This window comes from Tachypleus tridentatus, chromosome 4 (assembly GCF_004210375.1).
Source record: "Tachypleus tridentatus isolate NWPU-2018 chromosome 4, ASM421037v1, whole genome shotgun sequence".
Taxonomy (NCBI): Eukaryota; Metazoa; Arthropoda; class Merostomata; order Xiphosura; family Limulidae; genus Tachypleus; species Tachypleus tridentatus.
Genome location: NC_134828.1, coordinates 44,505,155 through 44,517,862, shown reverse-complemented (window position 1 = coordinate 44,517,862; position 12,708 = coordinate 44,505,155). Strand labels below are relative to the sequence as shown.

Genomic DNA, 12,708 nt, shown 5'->3' with positions numbered 1-12,708 from the left:
TTATCCAGGTCACAAAAGCAAAGTTTGAAGGGAATAATGGCCATTTTCTGTACTTTTACAACATAAGCAATTAAGAAATAACACATACTATCTAGGAACAAAATTTGTGTTACATAATGCTATATAAAGTTCTGAATACAACTATGGTAACCCATGAGTAATGTTAGTGAGTTCATCACTGATTGTATGGTGGTAATAAAGGGGAGAAGAAATAATTTGTCTTTTCAATCAAGTTTTAAAGTAAATAGAACAAGACTGTATGGACTTTTGATGAAAAAGATAATTATTTAAAGCTGTAGATCCCACTGTGGTAAACAATAACATAACAATTTTTGGTACTTATGTCTGAGTTGTTTTGAAAATATAAAACTAGTATATTGTGTGCTGTACATTTATTGTTGAAATATGTCATCAACAAGACATATACCTACTGTAAAGATTCACAATACAAAAAACCTGATACTCAATGAACTAGCCAGGACTACATAGTGGTAAACAGCAGTAAAAGAAGGCACAAACCATGTCAGAAATAAGTAGGGCTATGTGTGCTCAGCTGTAGTGGTGGTGAAAATACTGAAATTTACAACCATGCCAACATATTTTGATAAATGGATAAAAAAAGTGAGCTTCTTGGTTCATGGATGGTGAACTACAAGAATTTGCTAAACAACAAAAACAATACCTAGAGAGAGAAGAATGTAGGCAGAAAAGACAGGAAGAAAAATTAAAAGAAAAAAATGAAAAGAAAGACTAAAAGGAGAGAGACTACAAGTAGAGACAGTAAGATCACAAACTGAAAAAGGAGAAAGAGGAGAGACTGGAAAAATAGTGAATAAGAATACAAATTGAGATTGCCAAGTTTACCTAATGAAAAAAAACCCAGAGTGTCAAGGGAGTCATGGCCAGCTGACCCATGCAATGGGAAAGAAACGTGAATGTTTCTGGAGAGATATGAAAGATTTGCCTAAAGTAAAAACGGGGATTAAGGTGACCGGGCAGTCTATCTCAGCCAAATTCTTACAGGAAAAGGTTTACACATATATACAGGCAAGATGCCACATAATATAACAATTTAAAAGTGGTCTTGCTGAAAAGTAATGAATTTACTAAAGAAGGATATCTTCAGAAGTTTGGAGAAGTAAAACCTGACACAGGAGAAACTTTTTTTCAGTTTATTGCTTGTCTGTAGCAGTACTTCACAAGATGGACTGTTATGACCAAGTGTGAAAATAGTTTTGAGGGAGTGACAGACCAGCTAGTACATAAACAGTGCATGACCACATGCTTAACTGGTATATCGCCATTCTCAAAGAAGAGATACCAAAAGGTGTGAGCAAGATGATTGAGTAGACAAAACAGTATATGAAAGCCATGGAGGGAATGTAACTGACAAATTCAAGTATAATCAGTTAAAGTTGAAATGAGTGGTGGCTGACCGGAGGCAAAAGTCCACCAAAGGTGACAGGAAATTAACAAACAAATGGAAGAAGAGATGGTATATTTGTTATAAAATAGGGCATGTTGTAAATGAATGCTAGTCTTGTTGGTCTGACACTAACAAGCAACATCAGAAACTTCAGCATAAAGTAGCTAAGCTACTTACAAAGATGATTCTAGCAAGAAACAAAAAAAGAGTGATTATCATCACAGATGCTGCTGCCAGAAGAAATGGAAGAGAAGCAACTGATCAGATTCACCACAAAGTGCTATTTCCTGATTGGTTATATGCACAACTGATGGTCAGCTCAAGTCAGCAAATGAATTAACAAAGCCAGTAGTGATTGGAACATGTGACAAACAGCAAGACATGACAACATATCACAACATGCCATTAATTGAGAGTTATGTCAGGGTCAACTAAATGAAGGTACTATAAGACACTGGGTGCAGCACTAAAAATCAATCTAGTATGTGATGATCAGATGATGAGCAAGGTAAATCTTTGTGTGCTGATTGATGGTACAGTGAGAAAGTTTCTCATAACAAAAATTAAGGGGGAATACTTCATACTACATGGGAGACCTTCAAGATACCAACCTATTATTATTGGAAAAATGTAGTAGAAGTTTGGAGGCACCAAACAGAAAGGAGACTAATGAAGCATTTACAGTCACCACAATATCTCAAGAGAATAAAAGCAAGCAAGCAAGACATCCTAAATGCATGTCTATGTAAGTGCAGAATTAAGACATTTCACTGCAGTAACTTTGGGGCAGTACTTACGAGAAATTCAATTATAAGACGGGGGGAACACAAAATAAGGGTCCTTTGAGGTGCAAGAAGACTAAGACCTATCATACCAATTTATTGAAGAGAAACTTTGAAAGGAAAGAAGACCTAATAGGTGCAGCTATTGAGGCAGAGATGGACATGGAAGATGCAGCTGTCATAAACACAGGACCAGAAGTAACTTTATCACAGGAAATGAAGGGTTCCTAGACCTAAGACAACATAATGGAAATGAGATGTATCATACAGAGATGTCAACACTGATGAAGAAATGTCTGGCAAGCTGAAGAAAGAGATGCCAGTTTAGAAATAGATCAGGCAACACAATATCAAGACAAAGACAAGAGATTCTGTAATGGTGAAACCTTACCAGATGATATATCCAAAGAAAGAACAACAAGGGAACTGCAGGTATTGGTGCAGACTATATGGTATTAACAACTGTTGTAAATATTTTTCTTGAATAGGGGCTTATTGTTGGATATACAAAACTGTTCAGTTTAAGTTATTATGTAGTTTATTTAGTGATTTAATATTTAATGATTGTTTAATTTTCCAAAAAGAATTGTTAACATTTAATTAACTTGAAAGTGATAGTTATGACAAGTTTTGTTATGTAACTCTTTTAAGAGTTGTACATTATGCATGTAAATTAATTATTGTACTGAGGATTTGTAATATTGCTGACATCATGATTATCTTACTTGAAGATTTTAAGTTTTTCTCATTATGTTTAATACTGTTGTTACTAGAGAGCTAAATATTTCTATATTGTTTTTCATATGTTATAAGTACGTGTAGATACAGAGAAGTTAAAGTAAGTTAGCAAAAGTCATCAAAGTGAAAAAAGTAAAGGTAGACTGTGTGATTGTGGTTTAGCCATAATGCAAAGTATCTAAAGTTTTCACAGTTTGTCTTGTAGCAGCATAGACAAAGAAAAATAATTTGTGTTGCCCAATCATGTTATAAGGTAATTGAACATGCTGACATGAACTCTGGTGAAAGGATACAATTACTGAAAGTTCTGGATACAACTGTGGTAACCAACAGTTATATTGGTTATTTTGAAGTGAGCTTCACAACATGTATTGTAACAACAGAGATAGAGAGGAATAATTCTTGTCAGTTGAGTTCTAAAATAATTGAACAAGCCTGTGTGGTCTCTTGATGTAAAAGAATTATTTAAAGTTCTGGATACAACTGTGGTTACCCATGAGGACATGTGAGTTCAACACTGGTTGTATTGTGATGATAATGGAAAGAAGAAATAATTTGCCTTTTCAGTTGTGTTACAAAATAATTCAGCCAGCCTATGTGGACTTTTAATGGAAAAGAGAATTGTATAAAGCTGTGGGTCTAACTGTGGTGAAATAGTAGTGTAACAAATTTTTGTACATATGTTTGACTTGTTTTGAACATATAAAATCATTGGATTGTTTGCTGTTCATTTATTATTGAAATTTATTGCTAACAAGTCACAGACATTTACTGTAAAGAATCTGGCCTCTATACATAAATTTGATAGATTCCCATTTTCCTTACAATGTTTCTTATCTCCAAAGAAAATGAGAATCACATTGCAGTTTTTTTTTTTACCTTTCCGTGATCTAATATGGTGTTCGTAGTACACTGCCCTAGAATTATTGAGCCTGGGTACAGACCGATGTGACCAGTACCTTCAGATGGTGATGTAGGAGATTTAGCCACAACAGCATGTCAAGTTATTTGTTCTTACTGGTTCTCTTTTCTGGGAATCATCCATTATATGTGTAGGACAACATATTGTGCTTTGACCCTGTGTACCTCTCATGTCACTGTTTGTAATGACATCTAAGAATGTAACAGAAAATTATAATCATTTGTCTCAGAGTTTTAGGCCTGTTTTTACAACTGCTTTTATTTAACCTTGTCAAACTGACATAAGAATCTATATATTACCTATTAGGAATGAAAATGTTTTACCTAGTTTAAAATTACATAACTTGCAACCTAAGGATTATGTTTTCTGTGTTTCTTGAGCAGTGATCATTAAGATTTTGATTTAATGTTTTGTTATATTATGTAAGGAGTTTTCATTCTAACATTGTAGTTATTTTTGCATACAAATAAGAAATTTAGCTCCTTATTTCTAGGCTTGTTTGCACTTGGGTGCTGCTTGCTTTTGTAAGTTGAATGGAATTTTACCAAATACAAACAATGTCAAGTATCAGATATATATTTTAATTAAATTTTGAATGTAACTGTGTAAAATAATTGCAACAAATACTCTGACCAACTCGTACCTGTATTCAGCATGTTAATAAACTAATAAAATGCATATTAATAGAGAAAACATGCATGTGAAAACAATTCTTTATTTATATGGTTATTTTGTTAAGACAGCCATTATTTGGATATACATATATATGTTAATGACATTATTTGACATTATTTTGTGAATGTTGTTTACTTTATTGTAATTAGCCCTAAAGTTTTACTGCAATTTGATACAAAAAAGGTTTATGATAATTTACTAATAGTCACTTGTGGAGGAATAGCAGTGTTATGATGCTTTCACTGGCAGCAATTTATCAATATTTCCAAATGCACAAACTGACCTGTAGGCAGGAATGTAATTGTAATGATGTTGCTCTTTGGACTTTGAAAATAATTATGAAAGACAAGGTACATGTGTCACTTATTTTTCATGTACATTTACATCTGAAACATTTAGTTTTATATGATATATTTAGTTAGTAAAGTTAAATCAGATATGAATGCAGTAATTATGGTACCTCAAAATGTCATCCATGGTATTTCAATTCTGTCTAAAAATATATGTCTAAAGATGAATTTTTTGTTGTTGTTTCATGTGTATAACTTAAAAGTTTCTGAAGTGCTATTATATTAATCCTAATTATAATCCTAATCCTAAAATTAATAATTTTATGCTTTCGCATAATCCTTAATGATGAGAAAACTCACTTGTAGAGAAAATCGTATATTTAAAAATGGATGGTATGGATAGAGAAAGCACTAGTAGAGGAGCGAACAACATTTTGATCTTCTTCGGTCATTGTCAGGTTCACAAAGAAAGAAAGGGTTACTGACTACATGTTTGAAGGCAGTTGTGTAATTGAGTGCAAGAATGTAGAGGGTACACTTAGATGTTGGATATATTTATTAATATAGGTATAAAGGTGTTCTTAGCATGAGCAATCCATTATCACCAGTTCTAGCTAATATTTTTATGACACAAGTTGAAACACAAGCAGTTAACACAGCATTACATCCACCACAATATAGGTACAAATATGTAGATTACGTGATTGTGTGATTCGCTTCTACGGAACACACACTTAATTTTTTCAATCACATTTCAACTCTGTACATCCAAAAATTAACTTCACATGTGATCAGGAAGAAAGCAATCAAATATCATTTTTTAACCTCAAAATTACGAGAACCGATACACAATTTAAAACAAGAATCCACCAAAAAATCACCCATACTGGGCTATACATTCCTTGGGACTCAGCACATGAAACAAAACAAAAACTCAACATACCAAGAATCCAAGTAAACACAGCCATAAAACTATGCTCACCAGATAAAATTAACGATGAATTCGACAAAATAAAACAATACTTCATCAACATTAACAAGATTCCTCTACAAACCATAAAAAACATTATACGCACACACCTAGACAAAAAGCAAAATCAACTAACAAAAGTAAATATACCTCACAATTTAAAAAATCACGAAACCATTTTATGGCTGCATACCATATATTCCTGACATCAGCAGAAAAGTAACCAACATTTGGCAAAAACTAGTAACAAAATATGACATTCCAGTTAATACCAAATTTCTTCAAAAACCAGGCACAAAACTGAGGTCTATACTATGTAAAAACTACACTGACAAACACCACACCAACATTATTTATAAAATACACTGTAATAACTGCCACGACTTCTATATTGGAGAAACAAGTAGAAAAATGGAAACCAGATTCAAAGAACATGAAAAGTCACCTTCACGTGTTTTTGAACATTGCAAATCAAATAAACATAACATAACTATAGAAAACACCCATATACTGAATAAAGAAACAAACATAATCAAACGCAAAATTAAAGAAGCCTTACTTATACAACAACTTAAGCCCAAAATTAACCAATACAAAGGAAACCTTTATATCTATATTAAAAATAATATAATAAATAATAATAATAAAATAAATAATATAAAATTATATATTCAAACATCTAACACCACCCTTTACATTCCGACACTCAGTTACACAATCCCTCACAAACATGTGGTCAGCTTCCGGTCAATTACCTGTATCTTTCTTTGTAAACCTGACGATGACTGAAGAAGGTCGAAACGTTGTTTGCTCCTCTACTAGTGATATCTCTATCCATACCAGCCATTTTTAAATACATAATATGCTTTAGAATGCTTTGTACTTTTTTTTTTTTGTCAATAAAACATCATGAGGCTAAAGCAGGCTACCTTTATTTACATTTCAGCCAGTGAATTTCTCTGCCAGTTAACTAACTTTTTAAACAATCTCTACATAATACTTACTGATTAATAGAAACATTGTTAGTATTTTAGAAGTAAGTCTACCTAATTTGAATTTTACCTTTTTAGAATTTAAATGAATTTCAAACAGGTTGTTGACTTGAAATGCATTTCCACCTTTCACTCCACAACCATTTATTGTGTGGTTTGCTGTCATGACTGCAACTGTAAAATTTGGGTTATGGTGGGAAGGCAGAAATTATGTATATTCTACTGAGACATATGCAGTAAATCAGGTGGAAGATGAGAGAGTAGAGAAGTTGGAGTAAGATAATTTATTTTTATCCACATATTTGTAGAAATATTTTCATAAACATTACTACTATTAAGCCTTTAAATGTGACAACGTTAATTAGCAAATGTTCTTAAGTGAGTAACTTTATTAATTATTCACTTTTCTTTTACAGAATAGTGACCTAACATTTGCTAAAGTATTTTTGGTATTACAAGAGAGAAGTTTTGGTAAGATTAATCCTGTTAAAAGCTACATAAATTCAAAGTTTCCTTATATTCTGTGATGTTTATGGAATGGTGTGCAGTAAGCACATGATTTCTGTAAAATAAGGTTATTTAGTGTGTGTCATAAACAAATATATTGAATGCATGAACCAAAATAAACCAACCCTGTGGTGACATCCTGTGTATTTTTTCCTTAAGACATGCAGGTAGAAATTAAAACTGTCATCTTCTACGTGTCTCTGGCTATGTATTGGATGAGCATGATACAGAAGAAAACAGAACTTGGAAAAGCTTTAGTTAACATCATGAATCACTTGAAGGTAGATCTAAAGCCTAGTGACAAAAGAGTATCTAGTGCTTTCTTTTTTATTTAGTTTATTACATTTGTATGATATTTCCTTAATTCATGCATTAACCTCAGTTTATTTATGTAGTTGTGTGTGTAAGTGAATGTTTTATAGAACAAAAATTCAAGGTTTGATCAAGGGGAATACTACATGCATCCAGTCTACACAAGGTCAGGACAACGAATGCAATTTATATACTTATGTATCACATTAGGTTCTTAATAACATCTTATTAAAATGAAAAAGTAAATCTAGAAATCATCACAATTTGAAGATTACAGGCCTCTCAGTGAAACTATAAAACATTTGTTCTGAAAGTGGTGCTATTTTTTTGCAAAAAAATAAACAATTATGGCTATAATTCTTCAACCAACCTGAACCACAGATTTAACTGTTAATAAAAGTATATTAATAACAGGATTTCCAACACATACTTACCTCCCTCATGCTGCAGTTTTTATTCATTAGGCTTTTTTCACTTTTGTCCATCTAAGCATTAGTCTTATTTCTCTCTCTCAGTTTTAGTCTTTTATTCTCAACTTAATTGCCCTTGGCAACTTCTGTCTCATGACACTCTCCACCTCTATCCTAGTACCATATATAAGAACTTTCTTCAGATAATATTATAATTTTTCTTGACAGAGAATTCATTATTAGATTTCTCTGTAGTATGGCTGTTTTGGATACTTTGTACGTTCTTTATGTTACATATTTGACTTTTGTACAAAAGGGGAGGGGGGATTTTTGTTTGGCAAGCTGACGCCCCACATAAATTCCTGGATTATTGTATCTGGCATGGAGGTAAATCAGATGTCTTTTATTCCACCCCTAATATCTTTAATGGCTCAAGAATTGGGAGAGGAAGTTGCTCTCAGTGAAGGCCATCTGCAATCTTATCTTAAGTGAGATGAAGACATTTGATCTGATTAAATCTGGGAGGCTTTGAAATTGCATTCGTTGGCAATCCTGGATATTCTGGACAAAGACCACCCAGGTAAATATTTTGTTTCTGATTTTCATGTTTATCCTTCATTTATTGTTATAAAAGTAACTAAAATGTAAAAATAGGGTTCTCTTCAGTCTAGTTAAGGTTATATTAGGTAACATAAATAATAAAACAATAAAAATGTTTAAGGAGGCATAGACTTGCAGATCGGAGTAGCTCATGAGTGATGACATCAAACAAGTGTAGTTTGATGTCATTCTAGAAAGAAAAAAGTGGTAATTTAGATGTATTTCAATTTTGTTTTGGTGGTTACCAGGTTGCTCAAATGCACTCATCCCACTTTTACTGCAATTAACGTTTGAAATATATCTAGAAGGTTTTAGAGATTGCACTAATGAAATTTTAGATTTTTGAGATGAAGAAATGTATTTTTAATCTTAACATAAAAAAACACTTTGCATGTGGACTAGTGAAAAATTGCTCATTGTATTCACCTACAATGTATTCACCTTTTTTTGTTAGTGTATTAAAAATACTTCACTGAAAAGTACGATTTTTTGTATGTGAAAGGCTTGTAATGTTTTCCGAAAATCTACCAAATTTTTTGAAGATAAGTTTGCTATATTAAACGTCAGTTGAAAAGACTGTAAAGGAGTATGAAGAGGTTACATCATCTGTCAGATTGAGTGAGACCTAATTAATAGAAGTAAAGATCACTTCAATTCATAGCTTATATCCTGGGATCTTTTCAACTATGTAGCATTGTTTTGTTTAATTTATTTTTATTTCAGCTTGTTTTTTAAGCTATAACAAGCTAATATAATTAGTCAGTAGTTTGGATTTGCTGTTTTTAATGCAGTCCTTTCTTGTGATTTTGTTTACTTAACTTTATCAAAATGTATTAATTTCACTAAAATATATATATTTATGTATATATGAAGTTATAGATGAATGTAACAAAAAATGTAATGGTCAAATCAAATGTAACCTAAAATATCTTAATGAACATTAAGATTATGTACATAATAAAAATGTGCTAATTTTTTCACTTGCTGAAAACAATGTTGAAACATGTCATTGGATACAATAACTTGAAACAATAGTTTTTAAATGAACCTAACACTAAGAGAGAATTGAATGTTAAAGAACCTATAGAAATGTTTTGCTGTAAGTGAATTAATTCTTTTCTAAATAGAGTTGAAGGATTAGTTTGTGCTAATTTGCAGCTTTGGGAAAAGATATTAAGTTTTTTACCCATACTATTAAATTTTTTCTTCACAAAATTACATGTTTTCATGTATGTTCTTACACATGGTAGCATATATATATAAAGCTACTTAAATATACTGCCTTTAACATTGGCTCTCAATCAAGTAAGGTTTTTATCGTGCACTTTTAATTATTCTTTTAAAAGAGCAATACTATTTGTTCAGATGTATTTAATTAAATATAATATTAAACTTGGGAAAGAAAATATTGTAAAATACATAAATTATTTTCATTATTTTGTACTAAACACTTAACTTAGTTACACCCATTTATACCAATCCCAAGAAATAGGCATATATTTGATATAAAAGTATCATAAGTTGAGAATATAATTCTCCATATCTTATTTCTCCTGTGATTTTTCTCTCTTTGTTTGACTTTTTGTTATTATAGCTCTTTGTTCCCACTTGTTTATAATGTGACAAATTGTAGTATGAACAGTTACCAATGAAGCACAACATTAAAATAGATACAGGTCATTTATAAATATCATTGGATAGAGCACATTTTAAAATATTTATGTTGTTGTACAATAAATAATGTGATGTAATCAGTAATTTATTGTTCTGTGGAAAAATGACTACAAAGAGCTGTGAATGGATATACAACATAATTTAAGTGGAACATTAAAGGAAATGGAAACAAACTACAGACCTGAGAATTGTTTTATAGATTCATTATATGCTCTGTTTGCTCCTGTAAATATTTTTGTAATAAATTGTTTCTGTTTGGAATCTAGGAGAATATCTTGCGTGAGTGACGGCAGAATATTTCCATAGCTTAAGTCCTTAATTATTGACTCCTATTGTTCTTTTTATCATATTAAAAGAAGGTACATGAGTAAAAGAACTTACTATTTAATGAAGAGGAGCTGCATACATTATATATAAATATACACTACATGGCCAAAAGTATGTGGACATCCCTTCTAATTAGTGGGTTCAGCTACTTCAGTCACACCCATTCCTTACAGGTGTATAAAATCAAGCATACAGCCATACAATCTCCTTAGACAAACATTGGCTGTAGAATGGGTCATACTGAAGAGCTCAGTGACTTTCAATGTGGCACTGTCATAGGATGCTGCCTTTCCAACAAGTCAGTTTTTCACATTTCTGCCTTGCTAGAGCTGCCCCGGTCAACTGTAAATGCTGTTATTGTGAGTGGAAATGTTTAGGAACAACTACAACTCAGCTACAAGCCATAGGCCACACAAGCTCACAGAACAGGACTGCCAAGTGCTGAAGTACATAAAAATCATCTGTCCACAGTTGCAACACTCACTATCAAGTTCCAAACTGCCTCTGGAAGCAACATCACCACAAGAGTTATTCATTGGGAGCTTCATGAAATGGGTTTCCATGGCTGAGCAACTGCACATAAACCTGAGATGCAATGCCAGACATCAGCTGGAGTGGTGTAAAGCACACCACCATTGGACTCTGGAGCAGTGGAAATGTGTTCTCTGGAGTGATGAATCACAATTCACTATCTGGCTGTCTGACAGACAAATCTGAGTTTCACAGGTATCAGGAGAACGTTACCTGCCTGAATGCATGGTGCCAACTGTAAAGTTTTGTGGAGGAGGAATAATGGTATGGGGCTGTTTTTCATGATTTGGGCTAAATTCTTTAGTTCCAGTGAAGAGAAATCTTAATGCTACAGCACACAAAGACATTCCAGAGAAGTGTGGACTTCCAACTTTGTGATGTTCAACAAGCACATATGGGTGTGATGGTTGGGTATCCACATACTTTTGGCCATGTAGTGTGTATTGATTTTGATCCAGAATATTATTAGAAAAATTATTACTTGCTACCTAATCTGACAAGGTCAATAGTGATGCCATAGTGAAAGGTCAGCTCATAGGTCACAAATAAATGTCAGTTTTTGTAATATTTTTACAAATTATAGCTAGAATTGTTGACTACTGGAAATGTCAACATTTTTTGAAGAAATATTTTAATTTCTATCAAACAAATATAAATAACTAGTTGAATATATATGTGAAATGTAACTTCTTGATCAAAATACACCTGAAGTTTAAGATGGACTATTTTAATATTCTTTTCAAAACTGTTTCACCATGAAATGATAGAAGTAAATCAAATTAAAGGAATTTTTTATTTAGTAAGTTTGTAATTTAGTAATTTTATTTAGTAACTTTGTCCTAAACCTCCTGAAATTTGATAAAGTTTCATCACTGTGAAAAAAATTAAACCTTATCAATGACAACTTTCTGATTCACAAAAGTTAACAGAAATGTATAATATCTTTTTCTTAATCTTATATTGAATTGAATATTTTACTGCAATATTTAATGAGTGTTTGTAGTTATTTTTAATTATTTTAGTCCATTCATAATGGTAATAACATATAAATACCAGTCAGTGTATATATATATGTAAATGTTTTAAAACAGTAAAACTAATTATTATGAATATTTATTGTAATGCAGAAGTTATGTGACTTTGTTTGTACTTAATGGTAGGAAGCCCAACAATGGCTGGGATTAATGCATCCTTCAAGTTTAACTCCTTTCCTTGTTCCATCCACCACAGCTTTATTAGCTGTTAGCACGGCCTGTCACTCCTTCCAGAGAGGTCAGTTGAAACATGCCTTATCAGCACTAAATACTCTCCAGTCCTCTATGTGGTCTTCCTTTGTGACATATTTTAAAGGTAGCGTAAAGTTATTGTGAATTGCACTAAGCATGAACACAAGAAATATGTGTTATAAGTGCTTTAAGTAATATTCAATACATATTTATTTTAAATGAATAAGAGAAGTGGACTTCTCCTCTGCAGTAAAATCTCACCCAAAATGTATATTTGTTTGCATGTTTTATCATACTACATATGTTATAAACTATGATTATTAAAC

The 12,708-nt window shown here is 32.0% G+C and overlaps 1 protein-coding gene across 18 annotated transcripts in view; it reads left to right on the top strand.

Moving 5' to 3' along the window:
• The window catches only part of LOC143249000 (uncharacterized), a 76,047-nt gene that overhangs the window by 32,581 nt on the left and 30,758 nt on the right, over positions 1–12,708 (top strand). For all 18 annotated transcript variants that reach the window (XR_013027335.1, XR_013027334.1, XM_076498123.1 and 15 more), the window contains 2 exons: positions 7,462–7,583; positions 12,317–12,506. Coding sequence is in view for 16 of the 18 variants with exons in the window: in XM_076498123.1 (XP_076354238.1) it covers positions 7,462–7,583; positions 12,317–12,506 (312 nt within the window). In the remaining 2 variants the exon portion in view is untranslated. The remainder of the gene's footprint in view (positions 1–7,461; positions 7,584–12,316; positions 12,507–12,708) is intronic.